This window comes from Oncorhynchus nerka, linkage group LG28, assembly GCF_034236695.1.
Source record: "Oncorhynchus nerka isolate Pitt River linkage group LG28, Oner_Uvic_2.0, whole genome shotgun sequence".
NCBI lineage: Eukaryota > Metazoa > Chordata > Actinopteri > Salmoniformes > Salmonidae > Oncorhynchus > Oncorhynchus nerka.
In genome coordinates, this window is record NC_088423.1 from 60,942,083 (window position 1) to 60,968,315 (window position 26,233).

General features: G+C 43.1%; 2 protein-coding genes across 3 annotated transcripts in view; both read right to left on the reverse strand.

The window, feature by feature from the left end:
* LOC115113466 (DNA damage-binding protein 1) overlaps nucleotides 1-14,428 on the reverse strand; it is a 34,678-nt gene extending 20,250 nt beyond the window's left edge. The window contains exons 1-10 of one of the 2 annotated variants that reach the window (XM_029641148.2): nucleotides 14,266-14,428; nucleotides 13,190-13,338; nucleotides 12,787-12,903; nucleotides 12,409-12,630; nucleotides 11,929-12,043; nucleotides 11,594-11,691; nucleotides 11,254-11,412; nucleotides 10,715-10,798; nucleotides 8,940-9,159; nucleotides 3,730-3,805 (exon numbers count right to left, since the gene is read on the reverse strand). In XM_029641148.2, the coding sequence (XP_029497008.1) occupies nucleotides 3,730-3,805; nucleotides 8,940-9,159; nucleotides 10,715-10,798; nucleotides 11,254-11,412; nucleotides 11,594-11,691; nucleotides 11,929-12,043; nucleotides 12,409-12,630; nucleotides 12,787-12,903; nucleotides 13,190-13,338; nucleotides 14,266-14,326 (1,301 nt within the window). In that variant the 5' untranslated portion in view covers nucleotides 14,327-14,428. Of the gene's footprint in view, nucleotides 1-3,729; nucleotides 3,806-8,939; nucleotides 9,160-10,714; nucleotides 10,799-11,253; nucleotides 11,413-11,593; nucleotides 11,692-11,928; nucleotides 12,044-12,408; nucleotides 12,631-12,786; nucleotides 12,904-13,189; nucleotides 13,339-13,878; nucleotides 13,957-14,265 lie in introns of those variants that run through there. The other variant, XM_029641149.2, reaches the window with a different exon arrangement.
* Nucleotides 14,429-15,724: 1,296 nt separating this feature from the next.
* On the reverse strand, nucleotides 15,725-25,390 carry LOC115113467 (transmembrane protein 138-like). Its single transcript, XM_029641150.2, has 5 exons — nucleotides 25,229-25,390; nucleotides 18,221-18,873; nucleotides 17,795-17,966; nucleotides 16,840-16,915; nucleotides 15,725-16,455 (listed from the first exon to the last, which is right to left on the reverse strand). Exons 2-5 carry the CDS (start codon nucleotides 18,412-18,414, stop codon nucleotides 16,337-16,339), a joined length of 561 nt encoding a protein of 186 aa, XP_029497010.2. The 5' UTR covers nucleotides 18,415-18,873; nucleotides 25,229-25,390; the 3' UTR covers nucleotides 15,725-16,336.
* Nucleotides 25,391-26,233: the final 843 nt, after the last annotated feature.

Genomic DNA, 26,233 nt, shown 5'->3' on the forward strand with positions numbered 1-26,233 from the left:
CTGGTAAGAAGAGGGGCGGGGGCGTATGCCTTATTGCTAACGAGACATGGTGTGATGAAAGAAACATACAGGAACTCAAATCCTTCTGTTCACCTGATTTAGAATTCCTCACAATCAAATGTAGACCGCATTATCTACCAAGAGAATTCTCTTCGATTATAATCACAGCCGTATATATCCCCCCCCAAGCAGACACATCGATGGCTCTGAACGAACTTTATTTAACTCTTTGCAAACTGGAAACCATTTATCCGGAGGCTGCATTCATTGTAGCTGGGGATTTTAACAAGGCTAATCTGAAAACAAGACTCCCTAAATTTTATCAGCATATCGATTGCGCAACCAGGGGTGGTAAAACCTTGGATCATTGTTACTCTAACTTCCGCGACGCATATAAGGCCCTGCCCCGCCCCCCTTTCGGAAAAGCTGACCACGACTCCATTTTGTTGATCCCTGCCTACAGACAGAAACTAAAACTAGAGGCTCCCACGCTGAGGTCTGTCCAACGCTGGTCCGACCAAGCTGACTCCACACTCCAAGACTGCTTCCATCACGTGGACTGGGATATGTTTCGTATTGCGTCAGATAACAACATTGACGAATACGCTGATTCGGTGTGCGAGTTCATTAGAACGTGCGTTGAAGATGTCGTTCCCATAGCAACGATTAAAACATTCCCTAACCAGAAACCGTGGATTGATGGCAGCATTCGTGTGAAACTGAAAGCACGAACCACTGCTTTTAATCAGGGCAAGGTGTCTGGTAACATGACCGAATACAAACAGTGCAGCTATTCCCTCCGCAAGGCTATCAAACAAGCTAAGCGTCAGTACAGAGACAAAGTAGAATCTCAATTCAACGGCTCAGACACAAGAGGCATGTGGCAGGGTCTACAGTCAATCACGGACTACAGGAAGAAATCCAGCCCCGTCACGGACCAGGATGTCTTGCTCCCAGGCAGACTAAATAACTTTTTTGCCCGCTTTGAGGACAATACAGTGCCACTGACACGGCCTGCAACGAAAACATGCGGTCTCTCCTTCACTGCAGCCGAGGTGAGTAAGACATTTAAATGTGTTAACCCTCGCAAGGCTGCAGGCCCAGACGGCATCCCCAGCCGCGCCCTCAGAGCATGCGCAGACCAGCTGGCTGGTGTGTTTACGGATATCTTCAATCAATCCCTAAACCAGTCTGCTGTTCCCACATGCTTCAAGAGGGCCACCATTGTTCCTGTTCCTAAGAAAGCTAAGGTAACTGAGCTAAACGACTACCGCCCCGTAGCACTCACTTCCGTCATCATGAAGTGCTTTGAGAGACTAGTCAAGGACCATATCACCTCCACCCTACCTGACACCCTAGACTCACTCCAATTTGCTTACCGCCCAAATAGGTCCACAGACGATGCAATCTCAACCACACTGCCCTAACCCATCTGGACAAGAGGAATACCTATGTGAGAATGCTGTTCATCGACTACAGCTCGGCATTCAACACCATAGTACTCTCCAAGCTCGTCATCAAGCTCGAGACCCTGGGTCTCGACCCCGCCCTGTGCAACTGGGTACTGGACTTCCAGACGGGCCGCCCCCAGGTGGTGAGGGTAGGTAACAACATCTCCACCCCGCTGATCCTCAACACTGGGGCCCCACAAGGGTGCGTTCTGAGCCCTCTCCTGTACTCCCTGTTCACCCACGACTGCGTGGCCACGCACGCCTCCAACTCAATCATCAAGTTTGCGGACGACACAACAGTGGTAGGCTTGATTACCAACAATGACGAGACGGCCTACAGGGAGGAGGTGAGGGCCCTCGGAGTGTGGTGTCAGGAAAATAACCTCACACTCAACGTCAACAAAACTAAGGAGATGATTGTGGACTTCAGGAAACAGCAGAGGGAACACCCCCCTATCCACATTGATGGAACAGTAGTGGAGAGGGTAGCAAGTTTTAAGTTCCTCGGCATACACATCACAGACAAACTGAATTGGTCCACTCACACAGACAGCATTGTGAAGAAGGCGCAGCAGCGCCTCTTCAACCTCAGGAGGCTGAAGAAATTCGGCTTGTCACCAAAAGCACTCACAAACTTCTACAGATGCACAATCGAGAGCATCCTGGCGGGCTGTATCACCGCCTGGTACGGCAACTGCTCCGCCCTCAACCGTAAGGCTCTCCAGAGGGTAGTGAGGTCTGCACAACGCATCACCGGGGGCAAACTACCTGCCCTCCAGGACAGTGGTAGGCTTGATTACCAACAATGACGAGACGGCCTACAGGGAGGTGGTGAGGGCACCACCCGATGTTACAGGAAGGCCATAAAGATCATCAAGGACATCAACCACCCGAGCCACTGCCTGTTCACCCCGCTATCATCCAGAAGGCGAGGTCAGTACAGGTGCATCAAAGCTGGGACCGAGAGACTGAAAAACAGCTTCTATCTCAAGGCCATCAGACTGTTAAACAGCCACCACTAACATTGAGTGGCTGCTGCCAACACACTGACACTGACTTAACTCCAGCCACTTTAATAATGGGAATTGATGGGAAATTATGTAAATATATCACTAGCCACTTTAAACAATGCTACCTTATATAATGTTACTTACCCTACATAATTCATCTCATATGCATACGTATATACTATACTCTATATCATCGACTGCATCCTTATGTAATACATGTATCACTAGCCACTTTAACTATGCCACTTTGTTTACATACTCATCTCATATGTATATACTGTACTCGATACCATCTACTGTATCTTGCCTATGCTGCTCTGTACCATCACTCATTCATATATCCTTATGTACATATTCTTTATCCCCTTACACTGTGTATAAGACAGTAGTTTAGGAATTGTTAGTTAGATTACTTGTTGGTTATTACTGCATTGTCGGAACTAGAAGCACAAGCATTTCGCTACACTCGCATTAACATCTGCTAACCATGTGTGTGTGACAAATAAAATTTGATTTGATATGTTTATATCTGCAATATATTTAGCCTTGTGTTACTTGTGTATTAGCCGGTACCATTCTACAGATTCTAGAAGTTTCCAGCTCTTTCTGTGCCCCAGCACATGCGCAGTAGCCCTAAATTAAGATCCAAGCCAGGCGTCTAGATGCCATCCTATTGAATTCTTTCATATGTTTATATTATGCCACAGTTTGCTCATCTGCTTATTGTTATATTGCATATGTATTTTAGTATATTCTAATTGTATTGTTTCCCCTTTTAGAATCAACTGTGTCTGTGTGGTGGTGACAAAGTGTTCAGTATGGGCCCCAACATGTTCTGACTAGACAGCACTATAGTGGGAAGATCTTAGTGAATCAGTTGAAGTGTAATAGTAAGTGAGGACATTCACAGTCGACCGCTCCGACAAGATCCAGCTGCCCGATTTTTCATGGTCCTATGGTCCTATTTAGCGACCAACAGCTTCTTCATGCAATTTTGATCATTTCAACCTTTGTAAACTTCTTATTTGTTACAATTGGTATAAAAATCAAAATAAATCAATCCATGTCAATGTCTGACGCTCAAAATTAAATAAATGTTTTGTCTGTCTATTCTCCCTTTTGTTATAATAGGTGTCAAATCAACAACAAGATCATATAAACAAGATATGTTGGCATTAGGTAAGGCTTCACCAGATTGGACAGGGAGTGATTGCATTGTGGCCAACACGAGCAGAACCTTTCTATAAGGCGACCACTGGTTGTCTCACCTTGTCTGGCCGACGAAAGACAGGACCAGCATGTCGTCTGTCTCCCTCCCAGCCTCTGAGCGAAGGGGCCACAAACCTGGGAGGACAACAAAATAAATATGGAGGAAAATAAAATGTCAAGTGTTCCACTGAACTAGAATTACAAGCAGCATTCTACTATCTAGGTGGTGTTTCATTAGGGCAAACAACAGAAAATGTTTCAAAGTATTTTGCAACAGAAAACAAGAATGAGTTTCTTATTTGGACTACTATTGGATTAAGTCCAGGTAGTCCCTCCCGGTTTTAGTCGGGTTTCTTCCATTTATGTGCCAAGTAAACAGGAACCTGAACTAGAAAGGAGTTAACGCTGTAGCTTAATTGATAGTTTCTTAAGGGTTTTGTTCTCTATCTGGGCCTCATTGATTGCCAAAATAAACGAATTGCGTCTCATAATCATGTTCACGAGTAAAAGGAGGATAAAATAAAAAATAAACTACGACAATCAAAAACGCTAAAGATTAGACAGATGCAAACAATATGGAGAAAATCCCACTGAGGCCCCATTTCCATTGGCACTTTGAAGTCTACCCAGGTTGGGGTGGCCTTGGTGGGTTAGCTCAAATTGCATTTTCACTGCCTGAAGAAATGAGAAATGTCATGTTGCCAGGTAGCCAATATGTGATTGCAGCTGGCTTCGCTAATGTTGCTAGCTAGCTAGACATTGAAGAATTTAATTCAGCCTCACCATGCTGTAACTCACATTATCCCATACGCCTGACAGTGCCAGCCAGACTCAGAGCCATGTATTTAGCTTGCTGATGTTAGCTAAACGGTTAGTGTCTTCTCTAGCATAACAGGCTAGAATCTTAGACGTAATGGGAAAATGTAGATTTCTGCATAAATCGACATACCCAAAAGTAACTGCTATTCATGTGTAATTACATGATTCTGACGAGTCAAAACTTGTTGTATTTGGAAAAAAGACAGCTGGGCGATTGAGGAAATTATCAGGAGATCGGAATTATAGTTCAAAATATACAAGATCAAGCACACACACAAAAAAAAAAAATCTAAATTGTTTTTTTATTTTGAAACTAATCTTTCATTGACAAGCTATAAGTGAATTATTGATACCCAGACCTGGAAAAACAACACATGGCTTCCAAATGTTTTGAACAATATCAGAAGAAAATGGGATTGATAGACCTAACAACTAGAAATGGCCAGATATCTTAGTAAGTGGTGTCAGGTGTGGTCATAGGACATTTCCAAGTGTCCCTAAACCTCTCCAAAGTGGCATATGTCTGTAAATGAGATAATTCCAGTGCTATTACATAATCCCTAAATGCTATTTGTTAAGTATAAAAACACAATTGCATCAACCTCACTCAAACATTGTGGTGGTGTTATGGGGTATCAAGGGTACAAGTGTCCGAATGTGGTAATTGTACTTTTTTGGCACACTGGATGTGTTCACTATAAAAAACTACATTTCTAGAACAGAAACCTCTCTCAAACATTGTGGTGGTGTCAAGGAACATACAGGGGATATCCAAGTGTTTATCATATTTTTCATAAACAAAGAGTCACTCGGACATTCGATGTTGCCATTAGGTCATACATCATCAGATACCATTCGCAATAGGCTAGAATTGTTCCGACCAACCTAAGGATGAATGTCATAACCCCCAAGTAGCTAAGGCTCAAACACAGACCAAATCGAAGCTTATCTTGTAAGATGTTTGCCATTTGGTGAAAATGTTGTGTAAAATAAACATTTTGTCTCTCGGGGCTGGTGATCAATAACGGTAGGTCACAGGCAGACAAATAAGACATCCTCGTGATCTGTGGAGTCCCAGCCTTCGGTGTGAATCAACGCGTTTCGTGTCTATTTCGTTAATGCTTCACAACGCTAACCGGTGTCATGACGTTGGCCTGGGGGATAGGTTTATGACAGTCATAAATACCACTTCCCCCCTTTTTCCTCTCTCTACCCTACTGATGTTACATTTGCAAAACCCTTGGTTAACATAGAGATTCTGGGAACATCAGAAGGTGGGGGGAAATGAACTATATTCTGGTAATCCGACCAATTGAACATATGCGGTGGTACTTAAAACCTCTTGCTTCTACTCGGGACGCTTGCGTCCCATCTAGAGCTCTGGAAATGCAAATGCTCTAACGCTAAATGCTAATAGTATTAGTTAAAACTCAAACGTTCATTAAAATACACATGCAGGGTATTGAATTAAAGCTACACTCGTTGTGAATCCAGGCAACAAGTCAGATTTTTAAAATGCTTTTCGCGAAAGCATGAGAAGCTATTATCTGATAGCATGTAACACCACAAAAGACCCGCAGGGGACGTAAACAAAATAATTAGCATATTCGGCGCTACACAAACCGCACAATAAAATAGAAAACATTCATTACCTTTGAACATCTTCTTTGTTGGCACTCCTAGATGTCCCATAATCACTATTGGGTCTTTTTTTCGATTAAATCGGTCCATATATAGCCTAGATATCGTTATATGTAGACTGTGTGATCAACGAAAAAAACAACGTCATTTTTTAAAATTCAAAAAGTCGACGATAAACTTTCACAAAACACTTCGAAATACTTTTGTAATGCAACTTTAGGTATTAGTAAACGTTAATAAGCGATCAAATTAATCACAAGACGAAGTATATTCTATAGCTGTCCGTCTGGAAAAATGTCCGGCTAGAAACTCAACCAAAATATCCGGTCCTAGACCTCTAGACCTGAAGAACTGCGCTGCCTTGCATCTGTTTGACCAAGAAACAAATCGTAGGCAAATGACAAGACTCTAGACACCGTGTGGAAGCTGTAGGTACTGCAACCTCAGCCTCATTAATTGTGGTTCACCTTTATCAATGGGTTCAAGTCGCGCAGCAATATATTTTTCCATTTTCAGTGATCAGGTTTTCCTGCGCTTTTCGATGAAACTCCCGTTCTGGTAAAGCCACATCCGTGATTTAACCAGTTTTATAAACGTCTGAGTATTTTCTATCCACACATACTAATCATATGCATATACTATATTCCTGGCATGAGTAGCAGGGCGCTGAAATGTTGCGAGATTTTTAACAGAATGTTCGAAAAAGTAGAGGGTAGGAGTAACAGGTTAATGAATATGATGTCAGTTCAGTTGTCATCTGACACATTCTCATCAAAGATAAGATGACAAACTCTACACTGGAGAGTCTACACATCAGAGTTATCGGATTCACATGGAATTGTTGTTCAATTTAAACGTTTGAATATGAAATTATTTGTGATGGGATGAAATGTGATTTTAGCTTCTAAAATGTGATATTTGGGTTTTCATAAGGTAGGGCTCTGCTCAATCAGTTGGCCGCCCCTGTGAAGGGACATGGGCTATGAAACTTTTCAAACACACCCTCCTCTCCCTTCCTATATAAAGCCTTGACGACAATGTAACCTCCTGTTCCGAGGACGACGGTCCAATGTCAGAATGGTTCAGATAATAACAATAGAACGAAGCCAACATCAGCGTGAGCTTTGGTTGCGAATAGTATGAACTTTGAACTCTTTTTCACTACAGAAGTGATACCTCCTAGCCGTTGAGTTAGCAACAGCAGATGCAAACGAGGGTTAGGAAGGAACAGACAGGGTATCCCGTCTACCACACAACGACGTTACTACAACGTATTCAATTTACCAGCAAAGACATTCTTCAAAGGACAAAAGGACTCGGTTGGTCAACACGGCCTTCCATCTACCACCAACCTACCGAAGCTCAGAGTAAATATTTATTGCATTTTCCTTTTCCAAATGGGAGGTCATTTAGAATGCATAAGGATACTGTATTTACGATAGCACAGCTTCGCCCTTTGTTCCTCAGTCTTCCCGCTCCTTCACTCAAACCCAGCCCCTTTTATTTTGTGTAACCAGCTGTCATATCTGTTCCGCCGGCTAGGGACGTTTTCCTTTATGACGTAATTTGTAATCAAGTTATGATTTAAATATGTGTATGTGTAATTCTGTGTGATTAGTTAGGTATTTGGTAAATAAATAATTAAACCCAATTTTGTATTGCTGATTCAACTTGTTAGCCAGGGTTTGTGCAGATAACTAAGAATTTACAACTTTCAGATGAGACTGAATTAAGACGACGATTAATATTGACTGCTATTGATGTAAAATATTACTAGGTCTTTAAGAGTTTATTCGGAAGATAACAGCTCTATAAATATTATTTTGTGGTGCCCGACTCGAGTACATGATTAGCTCAATCAGGTAATATTAATTGAGAAAGTATTTTATTGAATAGCATGTCATATCACTTAATCCGGCATAGCCAAAGACACAACACCGGATTGTAGGTAGCAACCATCTTGAAATGAGGTCATCGGCTCAGCCTGCCCTTACACATTCGTATGTTCATATATGGTAGTAAGTCACACCAAAGACTTTAAGGCACATATCAATAGCCAAGATACTCAGCTTTCCACAGACACCCTGCTTTTGCAGATAGGGGCTATCTTCTAATACCAGACTGAATTACAAATAAAAAATCTAATAAGGTCCAAAAATATATGGGATTGACATACAAGAGGCTAGCTAGCTAGCTTAATTCCTACCTTACTTACCATGGCATTGACTATTAGCTAGCTAGCTAACCAAGCAAGCCAGACGACAGGTTTGATATGATGTAGCTAGCGAACATTAAATACGGCCTGGTCAGCTAAAATTCCTGCTAGCTCACGTTAACTAATTTCAACTGATTTGCAAGCTAATACTAATACAAGCTAATGAATGAAGGATCCAGCTATGGATGTAACTCACGTCATGTCTGACAACTGCATGTCCATGTGCTAGCTAACAGCAACAAGCCAGGACAAGCTAGCTAAATGTTGTGTCAGCTTCAGGCAGTGATCAGCTTGGTGGTTGTGTAGTAAAGGCGTCACCAACCCCCGATTCTAATTGAGCTGGCACCAGTTGTGAAACTGGGCTGCACTGGCCTGGGTTTCCCTCTACCCAGCTTGAATTTGAGAATTCCATTCAAGCCAACTCGAATTTGGCCCTAATGTATCAGAGGTAGAGGCACTTCCATATATTGCTTATACCAATTCAACTCCTTCAGATCTTCAACTGTCCAGGGGTATAGGGGCTAAGGGTTCATTGGGTATTTGTCCAGAGAGAGCAGCACCCCCCCCAGAGGGCCCAGAAGCCCTCACACTGACCTTTGATCCCTGGCAGGTCAATGCTGGCGTGCTCGTGGATCCCGATACCATTCCGGATGATCCTGAGGGAGCCCTCCTTGAACGCTCCAGAGCAGGTGACCAGCTGGCCCTGTCCCTGTCTCTCCAGGTCCACCACACACATGTCCACGATAGGTCCCAGGTTTGTGAAGGTCTCCATCACCGCCACGTACGACCCGGAGTCGTTACTGTCCACATTGAGCTGGAGGGGAATAATAATTTCCATTACAAGCCATAACAATAATGTGACAACTCCAGATAAACAACATGTGGACTTTGTTTCAAAGAAAAATAAGTATGGTCAAAGGGGATGATGTCCACCACTCAGTACAGAAAAAAATATAGTGAGGCTTGCTTATCCTTTCATATACTCTTGAATTTCAAAACAGGTTTGATCTGTACCTTTCGATTACTGAGTGATGGCCATTTTTATTTTTTTCACCTTTATTGAACCAGGTAGGCTATTTGAGAAAAGGTTCTCATTTAAAACTGCGACTTGGCCAAGATAAAGCAAAGCAGTGCGACAAAAACAACAGAGTTACACATGGGATAAACAAACGTACAGTCAATAACACAAGAGAAAATCTGTGTACAGTGTGTGCAAATGAAGGAGGTAAGGCAATAAATAGGGCATAGTGGGGCAGTAATTTCAATTTAGCAATTAACACTGGACTGATAGATGTGCAGATGAGGATGTGCAAGTAGAAATATGGGTGTGCAAAAAAGCAGAAAAACGGGTGGGTGTTGCATACAGGTCGCAGTGGTGGGTAGTATATCCCCATATATGCTCTCGTTGGCTGGTCCTCGTTACATATTTGTCGCCAAACCCACTGGCTCCAGGTCATCTATAATTCTTTGCTAGGTAAAGCTCCGCCTTATCTCAGTTCACTGGTAGATAAGACGGATGGCACTGATAGACTGCATCCAATTTGCTGAGTAGAGTGTTGGTGGCTATTTTGTAAATGACATTGGTAGGATAGTCAGTTTTACGAGGGTATGTTTGGCAACATGAGTGAAGGAGACTTTGTTGCGTAATAGGAAGCCGATTCTAGATTTAATTTTGGATTGGAGATGCTTAATGTGAGTCTGGAAGGAGAATTTACAGTCTAGCCAGACACGTAGGTATTTATAGTTGTCCACATATTCTAAGTCAGAACCGTCCAGAGTAGTGATGCTAGTCGGGCGGGTGGGTGCGGGCAGCAATCGGTTGAAGAGCATGCATTTAGTTTTACTAGCATTTAAGCGCAGTTGGAGGCCCCAGAAGCAGTGTTGTATGGCATTGAAGCTCCTGTGGAAGTTTGTTAACACAGTGTCCAAAGAAGGGCCAGATGTATACAGAATGGTGTCGACTGCGTAAAGTTGGATCAAAGAATCACCCGCAGCAAGAGCGGCATCATTGATATATACAGAGAAGGGTCGGCCCGAGAATTGAACCATGTGGCACCCCCATAGAGACAGCGAGAGGTCTGGACAACAGGCCCTCTGATTTGACACACTGTGTGTCAAATCGCCTGGTGAGCAAGGCGATGCAGTTATTTGCGAAACCAGGGCTGTTGAGTCTGTCAGTAAGAATGCGGTGATTGACAGAGTCAAGCCTTGGCCAGGTCGATGAAGACGGCTGCACAGTACTGTCTTTTATCGATGGCGGTTAGGACCTTGAGCGTGGCTGAGGTGCACCCGTGACCAGCTCGGAATATAACAGTTTGGGTCTAGAGTGTCTCACCCTTTGAAGAGGTTTCCTATATGACCAGCCTTACCTTGACCAACTGGGAGTCACCCAGTCTGGAACCCACAAACACCACACCGTTGTCCAGGTAGGTCAAGCACTCCGCAATGGACGTCTGCAAGGGAGGGAGGGATGCACACAGACATTACTCGTGAGCCCATCTCATATGTCAGCAACTTACAAAAAGTGCCCAGTGTACACTTTTTGTTTTTTACAATACACACTCAAGGATAAGTCTGCCATTGAGACTCAATTGTGTAATGTAGAGGTTGAATGTCAAACAGGAAAGAAGCAGAGAAAATGGAGAGTTCAAGAGAGACATCATTGAAAGCAAGATATGAGACGACAGAGCCAGATAAAAAAGAACAAGAGATCATAGGGAAACAGAAAAGCAAGAGAGACATCAGAAAGAACAAGAGAGAAGGCTTTACATGGAGAGAAGGACAGATAAAGAACAAAAGACAGACGTTGAGAAGAAATGAGACAGACCACAAAAAAAAGAGAAAACAACAAGAAACACAGAGCAAGGGAGACAGATAACGAGAAAGAGAGAAGGCCTACAACACGTACCTCTCCAAGCAGCTCGACGCGGAGGTCCTTGAGCACCACGGCCCCGTCCATCAGCTCCTCCTTCTCCAGCAGCAGCATAAACAGGCGGCCCTCCATGTCCCCCAGCAGGTAGCGCGAGCCGTTGGGGTCCACACGGTTGTGACAGACAATGGTGCTTTGCTGTTGAGGAAAAGGGAACAGAGGTGGTGGATGAGGGGAGTTTCCCTCTGATCTACGTAAAGTGCTTTGAGCATCTGGAGAAGTGACGTACTCCATATCCAATTCATCCTTGCTATGAAGGTGCATGATGTTGGAAAAGAGTTGAAAGCCTCTGCATTGTTTTGATTTAGGGTGACCTTACCTTGATGGTGGGAGGTGCGATGGCCAAGTATTTATCCCCGTTGTGGTAGGTGATGGATTCTTGTCCAATGATTATAGCCCCCCCAAATGGTTCTGGGACTAAAATATACAAATACATGAACAACCAAGTCAATCAACGAACAAGGGAGTCACATTCAAATACGCTCGAAGAGGAAGAAGTAGAAGAGGACCCTTGGGCGCTGCAGTTCCAGTGGAAGTGATCTTTAAACACTCATCTAAGAGTTTCGAACATCAGAACACAGTCAATCTCATGAGGATTGGATGACAGCCCTGATGACCATTGTCGAAACCTGCCTGAACATTCTCTTTCCTCACCTGGGATAACCATAGAAGCCTCCGCCTCCACGTTCTCCTGTTTCCACGGCCCCTTGTTGAACTCCTTCTCCCTCAGCGACACCTCGTAGGTCTTTACATGCCGTCCTTGAGGGTCCTCCAGCACAAACACACAGATACAATCAGACTGACACTCGCAGATATTTCTGCTAACTAAAGCACACATTCCCCCATTCACCAGACAGGCACTTCTGTCTCATAGACACATCCCCTCTGACTCCCCAATGTTCTCTCACCAGCATGAAATTCCTACTCGTGCATTTTTTTCAACTCCTCCCCAGCCACCCCCTAAACATACACCCATATAAATGCATACACACAACCGCTCCAACATTGTACCCCTTTCATCCACCACTTCCTACCTGTGCCTCGCCCACCCTATTTTACATTTACATTACATTTACATTTAAGTCATTTAGCAGACGCTCTTATCCAGAGCGACTTACCTCCTCCCCTCCCTACCTGATAGATGAAGCAGACTGTGGGCGCCTGACAGCCGTACAGGAAGTGGACGTCGATGACCTGCAGCTCCTCCAGGCGGATGTTGAAAGCCTTGAGTTCTCGGTTCTCCCGGTCCAACGGGATCACCTTGAATAGGCCGTCGTACAGCCGCAGGCCGATCATGCGGCACTCAGGGTCTACAATGCCGATGATGCCCGTCTCCGAGGGACGCCCGATGCGGTCCTACGCAAAAATAAATAAGTCGGTCAAGTTAAGAGGAGTCTCACGGCATCCTATTGTTTCAGTCTGCAGAGTATTCCTGTTGTAGTTTTGCAGAACATACTTTGATTTTCAACAGCTCAAAGACACTGGCTATGCTCGTATTTATTTTTCTCCTACCTGCACGTTGCCGTGGGCGCGGGTGATGATGTCGATGCTCTCCCCGTTCTGTTTGTACTCCAGGATGCAGGCGTTGTATTTGGCAGTGAGAATGAACAGCAGGTCCTTGCTTTCGCCCTGCAGTCAAAACAGAGAAAAGGTTCCTCTCCATTGAAGCCCGTGAAAACATATGTCCATGTTCACATTCGGCATCAGGAGAAGTTTACAACTTGTATTGCTGTTACAGAAAGAAACCTGGGTCTTGTTCAGAAGGGCACACCGTAGTTTAACCTTCCGCAGCGCAAAACATAATTTGGTGTTCTTATTGAACAAGTTCAGGTAGTACCTCCCTGTTTCAAAATGTTTTCTCTCGATTGAAATGAGTAACATGCACACACAAACATACAGGTAGTAGTAGACTCACCTTTGGCCTGAAGAGCTCCATGACGGCTATCTTGCCGTACATGCCCACCTCTTTGACAGGCCGGAGCCCTTCCGCTGTGACCACATAGATCTCCAGGCGTGTGTTTTTAGCTATGAGCAGATTCAGGTCCTCCGCAGAGGTGAAGTGGCCTGGAAAGAGAGGGTGGTCTGGTCAGTCGGACTAACTTTTTCTAATAGTGAAATTAGTATTTCTTAGGAGTGCTTTCCGTATGACTAGCAGATCTCGTTCCTGTATTTTGAAAAGGCACATTTCTGGAGTTCAAGTATTTGCTTTTCTATCTACTGGGAATACTTTTCTAGCTAGGCAGACCATTTCTAATCACAAATTAAGCACTAAGTTGCACTGCATTGATAGCGTGATTTATTGAATTAATAATATGGGATTTGTTAGTGTCATAATGCCTTAAATAAAGCTTTGTTTTTAATCACACGTGATTAACCTAGAAAGTAATACATTGAATAGTTAGCTAGCTATCACCAATATATTGGCAATCAAAATAAATGCAGGGTAACGTTAGCTAGCTAGTTAAGTAAATCTCCCTACATCCCCAACTATGCAGTGTCCCCGATTGTATAATTTGCCAATGTATTATGTAGGTGGACATATTGACTGGCACTGCAGTGGCCTGTCTGCTACCTGTGTAATTTAGCAACACTCAAGTTCCAAACCTGTTTTTAAGATACTTGGCAAACTGATAAACAAGAAGATAATTGCATTCCAATTGACTGACGTTAGATAGCAAACAAATTGACATCAACAGCTTAAGACAGCTAGCGCTGGCTTCAAAACATCCCGGCTGCGCAGGAGCACCCACTGACTCGTGCTATTTTGTGTTCACTTGAATGACAATTGATAACTAGCCATACGATATTAGTCGACCACGGATGGTTATTCAAAATGTCTATTTAAGGGACTTGATAGACTTGCTGGCAATATCAAAGGGAGCCCGGCCTGCAAGTGCCTGTAGCTTGGCTTCAGCTTAACGTTGTAGTGGATGAGGTTGCCACGATATGCTGGTGCGCGAAGCTAACAAGAAACAAGAACAACACGTTTACCGGTGATGCAGGCATTGACTGCCGTCGGTTTCTGCGCTGTTACCACGTAATTATACGACATGGCGTTCCAGGACAGAATAAGAAACACCAGCGAAATTGTATCAGTCCTTCTCAAGTGTTGAAACCATGGATATTAAAATGATGATTAAAAAAAATTAAAAAGCGGAAGTGGATTGCTAAAAGCTCTAGATCGATATTTACTTTCACAGCGCCCCATGTGGCTCGGATGTCGAATTTTGTCGTTGGTGCGTTTATTTGTATAATACGGTGTGCCATGTCCATCTGCATTGGACAGAAGATGAGGGCTCCATAACTTCAATTATTTGGCTTACCCCGCTGTAATATGACGTTTTATCACACCGGTCTTTAAATGGTCAACCTCAGCAGCAGAGAGCCAAGTGACTGAGGAGGACTAGAGATCTTTCAGAGCCATGGCATTGTTGCTCACGGTTGATCAAGCGCAAAATACCCCTGTAAACGACACTTAATCTACTTACTGTATCAATCCATAATGGTCAAAGTGGCAGGCATTCGAGTACTGTGTGTGTGTACATACGCAGTTAGGTTAACATAGGACTGACACCAGAGATGGTAGAGAAAGCGAGACAACTCCCTCCTTATTTTTTTCGGGCACGGGCCACTCTGGTCTACTTATTGTTCCCACCCCACGGATGGGGTGCCAGAAGCGAGACATCTCTCTGGCAATTTTTTTCTAGTCAGGGTGTATGAGGAGAGCGGGGAGAGGACAATAAGTAGACCAGAGCCATTGGTCTCACACTGGAAAAAGCATACTCACGTGAGAGAGGGAACACCCACTTACACAGAAAGGAACCTTGACCATTGTTTCCAATGGTAAACTGCCTGAGTAAGACATATTGGTTTATCCACCATCTTTGCTGACACCTTCATAAACACATGGCCTGAGGTGACATCAATGCTGTCAAAAACACTGGCCTGTGGACTGTAGGCTAAAGACTAAATCCCTGATTAATCCCAGTTATAAGAATAGAGCCCTGTCTGCGGCTCCTTGAAAGCAAGCATGCATACTGTGTATTTTTACTGTAGAGCACTATTTATGGGGTGGGTTAGGAGAGATGTGGTGATAAATTGACTGACAACATCCAGTTCTACCTTCAGTAGTATATAGACTGACGTAGGTCTTTAGTCCCCTATTCTGAGACATATTGTATCTGCACAGCATACATCCTGTTCACCCAAATTGTTTTGAGATTTTGCATGCATGTGACTGTTTATACGGTTTGTCTTTTTCCATCTGTTCAATCCAGTGGGTTTACGTCAATGCAATGACTGCATGGGGTCATACGAAAAAGGTAAGCTCAGTCACAATGCTGAGAGCTTGTGACGTAAATTGATGTGCCACATAAATGTGTGTGCATGCGCGTGATATAGGATTAACATTGGAAGTATTTACTGAAAGGAATACTGAGCACAGACACGGTTTATCAGTGTATGTACTGTCTGTTTTTTTTTTTAATACATTAGTACAAAAAGCAGGGGAAAAAGTAAGCATTTTAAAACACATAAAACATTATTGGTTTTTCTTTTCCAGTTATCTTCACAAGAAAATCTGGCACACAAACTCACAAATCATCCCACATAAAAAACAACACACTGATTACATTGATCGATAAACGACACAGACAAACCCAGTTTCAAAGTGTGAAAAAAAATACAACTTGTTGTGTGAATGTCACATCAAACTATGAGTTCCCACATGTTAGCATCAAAGTCATCATGGTATAACGTTCTGTCCATTTAATCAAGGCCCTATACCAGTTTGCCTGTACATCTGGCTTGCTCTGCAAAGTGGCTTGCCGTATCCAAGCAGAATCTAATTTTTGACCCTCCTTGTTAAAGTTGACCCATGTCTGATAGAGCACGGAGGTCTTCCCTCTGGTTTTCCCCCTCCACATAAGCTCAGGCCTGTGCACTGTAGCGTCCATTTCAGCTCTGCACATACTGTAGCAGTGTCTCTCTGTGTCCGCGGGGCGGGGAGGGCTTTATTTTGGATCTGTCCATGCCAGTTTCATGTCCACACACTGCTCTTTGCTCACTGGCGGGCCCTGGCATTGGCAAAGGCGTCTCTGAGCCAAGGCGAGTCTTCATAGAGCCGAGGGTCACCCAGGTACTCTGTGGTGCGCTTGTAGAAGTAGTAGTACAACACGGACGCTGCACATAAACACACATCGCACGCCAATGAAATACAGACGTCATTTGGTTTTGAAACAGAAAAGACGACAACAAACAATAAATCCTCTTAATCAATTAGGAGATGAAGGGAATGAAAAGCAGACCCATATGGCCCTCAAGGGTCAACCTGGTACCTATCTACGACGCTACACAAATAAGCAGTGTGAGAGCTGGGTGTGCGTGTGTTTGTGCATGTGTGTATGACAGATGTAGTACTACACTCCTTCAATAAGTATTTACCGTTGTAGCACTGATCTCCACCTTATTTGATTCAATGAAGGCACCCAAGATGGATTGCGTTTCAGGCCTAAAAGGTTTCCTAAAATGTGTTTCAGTAAGCGTGTGAGGAAAAGACAGCCTCACCTATTCTTTGGAAGACAAAAAGCACTTGGAGACCATCAGTCCACACATAGCGGTTTGATTTTAGCCAGCGTAGATTCTGCAGAGATAGACACAACCCAATACACCACACAGTTTGAGGGATAGCATTCTTTCACTAAAACATATAAATGAACCATCATTTGATAGTAAATTACAACACACATGTAATAAACAATTCTGACGGCCTACAGAAAACTTGAAGCCATTAAGCTCGTCAAGGACTCTAGTCAACTGAGCCACGGACTATTCACTCTGTTACCGCCTGGCAAGCGGTATCGGAGCATCGGGTCTCAGAACAACAGGCTTTGAGACAGCTACTACCACCAGGCCATCAGACTGCTGAGCAGCTAATCCTAGCTGTCTGCCTGCACAGACCTGCACCTTAGAGACTATTTGAACCTCAGAGATGATCCGCACTTTAGAGATTATTTGCACCGACTACCCACACATCCATCCCTTACACAAAAACGTACACACACACACACACACACACTTGACGTTTGTACATTTGAGTCATTTAGCAGACGCTCTTATCCAGAGGGACTTACAGTTAGTGATGGTGGGACAATCACATTTTTCCTCAAAGTAGCTAATCAAAGTCGGTGCTAGTTGGGGGGGGGAGAAAGACAAGTGCGAGTGGAACACACACAGTCAACCCTGCTGTTCTATTAAATACTATTTATTCCACTGCTAGACCAAGTCCCTCACTGCCCACTTTATATTTTTAAATGCAGTGTAAATACAGTCCATTATTACTATGCATATTATCTCTCTTACTTGTTATTTTTGACTTTACTCTTTTTGATGTTGATATTGACTAATGTGCTGCATTGTCGAGGGAGCTAACACGTAATAATTTCGCTGCACCTTCCATACCTGCTGTAAACTGTGTATGTGACGAATAAACGTTTGATTTGAATTAACACACACAGCGTACCATGATCCAGGAGTGTAGGGAGATGCTGAGGGTCAGGTAGAGGGTGGAGAGCAGCAGCAGGGCCCTGAAACGCTCCAGCAGCAAGGACACCAGGCCCACCTGGAACACGTAGGTGTTGAACAACATCAGCAGAATGATGATCAGGTTAAACAGGATGGCTATGTCCTGGATACTGAGAAAGAGAGAGAGAGAGAGAGAGAGACAGAGAGGAGCTTCCATTTAGTTACAGTCACGTTAAACGAATGAAGACACACAAATGAACACATGCAGACACTGTGCTGAGGCTCCAGAGTTGAGAAACACTGCTTTTTTACATTGTGCCAATCCCCTTTCTCTCCCACACTTTCTACCTCTTAAATAAGCTTTGAATAATGAATTTACATCAGAGTCTACCCCCTGGCTCTCCCATCCTTCCCTGCGTCTTACATGAAGAGCACCAGCTGGACGACGGGCGCGGCCCTCAGCAGCTCGCTGAAGGAGTTGACAAACAGGTCAAAGGTCAACAAGCTCAACTGGATCAGCAGCACCAGGGAGTAGTTGTTGGTCTGTAGCATCTCCGGGCCGAAGGCTGGGCGCCCGGGCTGTGTGTGGCTCCGAGCAGGATCCAAGGTGGCGCACATTCACACACACATGCAGACAGGGAAACATACACACTAACTATACAGACACAGGTGCACACATGCAGAAGTGCCAGCTGCCAGCTGCCGGTTTGAGCTTCTGCACGGCAGCTTGATGTGTCCAATATATCTGTTTATGTAGAGCAGATGGCGGTGCAGTGCGCTTGTTGTTCCTAATTAAGGACTATTCCACTGACTGAGGAGCTCGGAGGCCTGCTGTCGGCCAGAGACATTGGAAGAGCTCTCTGAAAATGCTATTGTTAGCTATCAGCATGTTGAAAGTTGAGAGGGTCCTCTTTCCAGCCCACAGTAAAATCGTTGTCGCACACAGTTCCTTATGGCATGGTGTTAGCTTTGAGAACCTACAGGCAAAGGCGACAGTCGCTTTCCAATAGGGTATTCTACCCGCATCATCTTTCTACTGGCTGTAAATCCATTCCACAGCTATATTCAACAGAGACTCTGTAGTAGAGAAAAACAGAGTGAGCAGAGAGTAAACAATATACAGTGGTAAAACAATTATAATAATCAGTAATACCTTAAACTGCAGAATCAAATAATCCAGGTAGAGTTTTTTAAATGTATATATATATATATATATATATATATAAATAAAGAGAATGGAAATCTATCCTCCTGACCAGATGTTTTTTTGTGGAAATAGTGTGAGAGGAAGACAAGTGAGTGTAGTCAGCTCAGCCAACCCCATTGAGACCGTGTCTGTGCCTCGACCTAGCTTGGGCAAACCTAAACATGGCGGTGTTCGCTTTAGCAATCTCACTGGAATAAAGACCTCATTCATTCCTGCCATTATTGAAAGAGATTGTGATACCTCACATCTCAAAATAGGGCTACTTAATGTCAGATCCCTCACTTCCAAGGCAGTTAAGGTCAGAGTACAAAAATTCCTCACTGAGGAACTCAATTTAACCTTTCGCAATACCCTAGATGCAGTCGCACCCCTAAAAATAAAATAATTTTTCATAAGAAACTAGCCCCCTGGTATACAGAAAATATCCGAGCTCTGACACAAGCTTCCAGAAAATTGGAACGGAAATGGCTCTACACCAAACTGGAAGTCTTCGACTAGCTTGGAAAGATAGTACCGTGCAGTATCGAAGAGCCCTCACTACTGCTCGATCATCCTATTTTTCCAACTTAATTGAGGAAAATAAGAACAATCCAAAATGTATTTTTGATACTGTCGCAAAGCTAACTAAAAAGCAGCAGTGATAAATTCATGAACAACTTTGAGAAAAAGGATCATGATCATTAGAAAGCAAATCCTCTTTAAATCTGCTTATTCCTCCAAAGCTCAGATGTCCTGAGTCTGCACAACTGTGCCAGGACCTAGGATCAAGGGAGACACTCAAGTTTTTTAGTACTATAACTCAACACATTGCTGAAAACAATCATAGCCTCTAAACCTTCAAGTTGCATACTGGACCCTACTCCAACTAAACTACTGAAAGAGTTGCTTCCTGTGCTTGGCTCTCCTATGTTGAACATATTAAACGTCTCTCTATCGACCGGATGTGTACCAAACTCACTAAAAGTGGCAGTAATAAAGCCTCTTGAAAAAGCCAAACTGTGACCCAAAAAATATAAAAAACTAAATTGGCCTATATCGAATCTCCCATTCCTCTCAAAATCTTTAGAAAAAGCTGTTGCACAGCAACTCACTGCCTTCCTCAAGACAAACAATGCATACGAAACGGTTCAGTCTGGTTTTAGACCCCATCATAGCACTGAGACTGCACTTGTGAAGGTGGTAAATTACCTTTTAATGGCGTCAGACCGAGGCTCTGCATCTGTCCTCGTGCTCCTAGACCTTAGTGTTGCTTTTGATAACATCGCTCACCACATTCTTTTGGAGAGCTTGGAAACCCAAATTGGTCTACACGGACAAGTTCTGGCCTGGTTTAGACCTTCTCTGTCAGAAAGATATCAGTTTGTCTCTGTGGATGGTTTGTCCCTCTGACTGTAAATGTTGGTGTTCCTCAAGGCTCTATTTTAGGACCATTATTGTTTTCACTATATATGCTACCTGTCCCAGACCTGCTGTTTTCAACTCTCTAAAGACAGCAGGAGCGGTAGAGATACTCTGAATGATCGGCTATGAAAAGCCAACTGACATTTACTCCTGAGGTGCTGACCTGTTGCACCCTCGACAATCACTGTGATTATTATTATTTGACCTTGCTGGTCATCTATGAACATTTGAACATCTTGGCCATGTTCCGTTATAATCTCCACCTGGCACAGCCAGAAGGACTGGCCACCCCTCATAGCCTGGTTCCTCTCTAGGTTTCTTCCTAGGTTCTGGCCTTTCTATGGAGGTTTTCCTAGCCACCATGCTTCTACATCTGCATTGCTTGCTGTTTGGGGTTTTAGGCTGGGTTTCTGTACAGCACTTTGTGACATCAGCTGATGTAAGAAGGGCTTTATAAATACATTTGATTGATGAGAGGGATTAATAGTCTTGGTTGATCCAACTTTGTTTCAACATATTGTAGTGTTACACAAGGTCACTGGAAGGCAAAGACTGTTACATAAACAGGCAGGCAGGCAGGAAGGCAAGCAGGCAAATGACAGGTGTAACCCACTGAGTGGAAAAATCTTCACTGTATGAACTATTCCCCTTCTTACTGTCACTACCTGGCGCTTAGGTCTGTTTCCCAAACACAAACACATGTACACACACGCACACAAAGGGTTACTCAAGATACTTGATATGACTATGTTCAGTGGCGGATTGAGGTAAAGGCGACATGGACAGCCGCCCAGGGCGGCATCTTCCCTGGGGCTGCACAGAGCACACGCAGCAACAAATTTGGAATAGTGAGTCAGTTTTCTATCGCTCATTTGCACTTCACGTCAATGATATCATGTCACTGTGTGGGACTGTGGGTCAATTAACCTTGTTGGAGTGGGCGCCCTGATTCTAGTTTGTGAGCTAGGCAGGCTACTGCCTGGGAAGGTCTCCCACTCAGAAGTACGAGATGGGGAGGGGTAGGTTGACCTCAGGTCTCCCCACTGGAAGGTAGGGGGAGCTGGTCATCTATCAAATAGCGCACCTCTAACTTTGTACAGTACTAATACAAATGAGTAAAATCAGTCACATTAAGAAATGCTACCAAATAAACCAGGTTCTCTTCTTTATAAATGTGTTATTCTATTTTGTGTATTTGTGTGATTTGGGATTTGTGCAATTTAGTTTTATTTGTGTGTTTTAGGGTAATAGTGTAATAATTCAATTTGCTTTTTTATTTGCATTTATATGCTATGCTTTCTATTTGTCTTTGTTACTTCTTTTTGATATGTATGAGTCTAATTTTTGTATATATTTTTTATATTTATATAGTTTTACATGTTATGATTATTTACTTGTGTTGTTCCAAATGTTTGAATAAAAATTACAGGTAGTGCAGAATGGTGCTGAAGGGGGGGTTCGCACAGGAAGCCATACAGGCTAGAACCGCCACTGACTATGTTGAACAGTATCATTGAGTGCTCCAATCATACGTATCTTAAATCAGTCTGTTTTTAATTTCCCAAAATATTAATACCCTAAACTGGACTAAATGTGACATGACATGTGTGGATGTAGAGCTATAAGGCCGTGTCGAGACTTGACATTTCATGCAGCTTTAGTATTCTGATCATAGCGCTCTGATCACGGAATTCCGAACGCGTCATGCATCTACACCTATATATATCCCTTTTCCCGCACTATTTTCAAATGCCAGTATGCATTCTACAAATGGTGGAATAAGCTAAATATGATAATAACACAACAACTGATGGCAGTAGCTAACTACTGTAGCTAAATAGCCAACTAACCTCTAACCTCTGTAGCTAGCTGGCAAGCTAGCAATTCTAAAGGGATCGCAACAGGTTAGCATAACTTTAGCCAAACAAAACCTTTTTTTTCTTCTAAATATTCGCTAGCATTTATGAGGCCAGCAAAGAGATTCCTCACACGCTAGGAACATTTTTCCCAGAGATTAGTTGGCTACAGTAGTTAGCAGTACCTATCAGTTGTTGTGTCATTATTATATTTAGCCTATTCCACCGATGACGTCGCCCACCCTATGCACTTTCGATAGCCTGATTGCATCCAGACTGTGGAGAAATCAGCACACAATGCATCCCAGACCAACTCCTGAAGTGGTCAGCCAGATCTGAACACAATCAGACCACAAAGCGACTTTCAGACCTGTCTTTTCAATGCAATCTTCGTATTCTAATAGCAGATGTCGCATGTAAGTGTCAAGTGTAAACAAAAGAGATACATGGCAAATACTTTATGTTGACGATTTGGCCCTAAATAGTCCATGGCTGACAAGATACAAATAACAAGAACTGGCATTATATTTGGGTCTAAATTATGCTGTATTTCCGTAGGTGTGTACAATACTTTAGGTGTGCCTCATTTGGCTTTCCAGGCACAATAGCAACCATGGGATAGTTCTAAAAGTGCAAACCCTCACCATCCGACACTGACACCAGGTGAGCTAAACCAAGTGCACCTAAAGTAACTGGGGAAAAAAACAAATACAATAGACCCATGTCTGACTGGCTGTCTAAACTAAGATCACTTCTTAACAGGGTTGGTTTAGGCACTGCATACTTTAACTTAATTAGTTAAAGTAAACTGGCCCATCTCAACACAATTAACAAGACCTGAGCTTTTGCACCTTGTAAAAGTCACTTGTCTGGTCTGAGTGGCACATTGGCAACCTCACTGCCGCTGTCACCCGATGGGTGTGTTTCACACAGGTGAACGGATTGTGACTGTGTGTCTATGCTGCCCAATGCCATGCTCACAGGCAGCCCAATTCTGATCTTTTTCCCATTTAGTGGCAAAATATCCAATCTGATGGGACAAAAGACCAATTAAGTAGCACAAGATCAGAATTAGACTACCTGTGTAAACAAAGCCTAATTGGTCTTTTGACCAATCACACCAGATCTTTTCAAATCAGATCTTTTTCAGAGCTGATCTGATTGGTCAAAAGACCAATTAGTGAATAAAATATCAGAATTGGCCTGCTTGTGTAAACGCAGAGATGTCTGCTTGTTGAGTAGACAGGCAGCGTCCACTGTCGCCTTCTCATACTGATACAATCAAACCATTACGGAGTGTTGGTGCTACTGCAGCTTGTGACAAAGCCAGGTAGAGCACTATAGTCCTTACACTTGCTGTGATGGCATCCTGTGAGGCTGGCTCACTGTCCCAACAAACCTCCTAATGACTCCACGTGGACTTTAATGACCTGAGACACAATCAACATATTTATAGCCTCACACTGTGGCAGGTGTGAGGTGGATTAGAACTAGTTTCACACATTGAAGACTCTAGGCCAAGCCTTGCTGGTCTGATGCACAAACTGTTACTGTAGTTGTAACCTAGTAAACTTACGTACAGAAGCACTTGAACAGTGGCATAGCCTAAATCCCAATAAACTGTGCCCAATAATAACAATAATAGGCTACACTTTGTATCATCATTATAATTTTATACATACGCAAAGTTGACGCCATAAGACAAAGATTGTAATTACATATTTGATGTATTGATTTAATTTATTTTCCAAGATGGATAGCAACTCTCATTCAAACAACAAAACACTTGACTGTGTAAATAGGGAGCCAAAAGCTACTGGTTACAAGCCAAAAAAGAAGCCATCTAGCCAAGCCAAGTAAGGTTTACTATTGTCATTGTGCTGTTAAACTATGTCGATGTATACTGAACAAAAATATAAATGCGACATGCAACAATTTCAAAGATTTTACTGAGTAACAGTTCATATAAGGAAATTGAAATAAATAAATTAGGCCCTAATCTATGGATTCCACATGACTGGGTAGGGTACAGCCATGGGTGGGCCTTGGAGGGCATAGGCCCACCTACTTGGCAGCCATGACCACAGACTGGGGATCAAGGCCCTGGCAATCAGAACGAGTTTATCCCCACAAAAGGGCTCTATTACAGACAGAAATACTCCTCAGCACTCCAAAACCTCCCCCTATTGAGACAATCCCCCAGGTGAAGAAGCCAGATGTGGAGGTCCTGGGCTGGCGTGGTTACACGTGGTCTGCGGTTGTGAGGCCGGTTGGACATACTGCCAAATTCTCTAAAATGACGGAGGCGGCTTATGGTAGAGAAATTAACATTAAATTCCCTGGCAACAGCTCTGGTAGACATTCCTGCAGTCAGCATGTCAATTGCACACTCCCGCATTGCACACTTCCACAACCCCCCCCATCTGTGGGATTGTGTTGTGTGACAAAACTGCACATTAAAAGTGACCTTTTATTGTCCCCAGCACAAGGTGCACATGTTGATGTGGACATTCTTGATATGACACACCTGTCAGGTGAATGGAGGATCTTGGCAAAGGAGAAATGCTCACTAACAGGGATGTAATCAAATTTGTGCACAACATTTTAGAGAAATAAGAGTTTTGTTCATATGGAAAATGTCTGGGATTTTTTTATTTCAACTCATGAAACATGGAAACACTTTACATGTTGCATTTATATTTTTGTTCAGTTTAGTATATTTGAGTTAGTTAGGCCTACAACCTTGTACCTGATAATGATGTTGTCAAATTTTGCTTTTCTGCTTCTGCCATGTTTCTTTCCAAAGCCTTAGCAACAAAAAGATTGTGAGGGCTAGGTAGTTAATCTCCTTAAGAAGCAACCTGACAGCTTGTTGTCTACAGGAAATGGTGAGCAGTAGTGTCAAGTTTAAAATATTCTGAAAAGCACTATATTGAAATTAAAACACATGATAAAATGAAGCTAGTACCTGAAATGTCCCTTTTTGAGATGTTGAAGATTTCTCTACGTGGCGTCTACCCACGCGTTAATTCTCTCCAAATTACGCAAACTCTCCCGACCATCCACAACACAGCAGTGCACAGACCATTGGCATATACGCAACCTGCGCGTCTCCCTTAGTGACAGGTTTTTGCCGCGCTACATCCATAATAGATGGGCGTTAATTTTTGTACTATGGAACAAACCTCTGCAGCCTTTTTCTATTGCAAACATATTGCGCTCCAAATGTAATAGGCCAACAGCCTAGGCCCTACTTCAACGATATTTTTGTATAGCAACAGGAACAAATGGGCTATTATCATTTAATAGATCAAACTTAAAGTAAGACAAACAAAAGGGTATCTTCATGGGGTTTTCAAATGTGATGAAGGTCTGTTTGCAAATATCTTAAACGTAATATCCTTACATTTCAGATGATGCTGACAGTAGCTTTGCATATATAGCCGGTCCTATATACAATATTACGGTAATGCATAACATGAAACCGACCCAAAGGTAAACCATTGCCATCTAGTGGTAATAAAACGTTTAGACTTGACGATTAGTAGGCTGTGTACGTACAGTGCATTTAGAGTTCAAACATTGTTGCACATAGGCAATATGTTACCCCATTTCAAGTCAGTCTAATTTTACAATGAAACAATCAGTCAATCTGTCTCCTTTGAAATTAAATGAACATAGAGCATAATGATATGATATGGGATGTCAGCCTAAAAAGAAAGAATGTGCACAAAATCAGTACCAATAATTATGAAGATGCCATCATGTCAGCTCGGGGATTTGATCCAACGCTCTAACCAACGATCCAACGCTCTAACCACTAGGCTATCTGATAGTATGTTTTGTTACCTTTTTGAAAGATCATAAATCAGTAGCAAGTAATTTCCATGTAAAAATGACCCATTAGCACCTACATGTGAAGTTCATAGGAGCATGTCAAATGTGGGTGTCAAATGAAGTATATATCATTAAT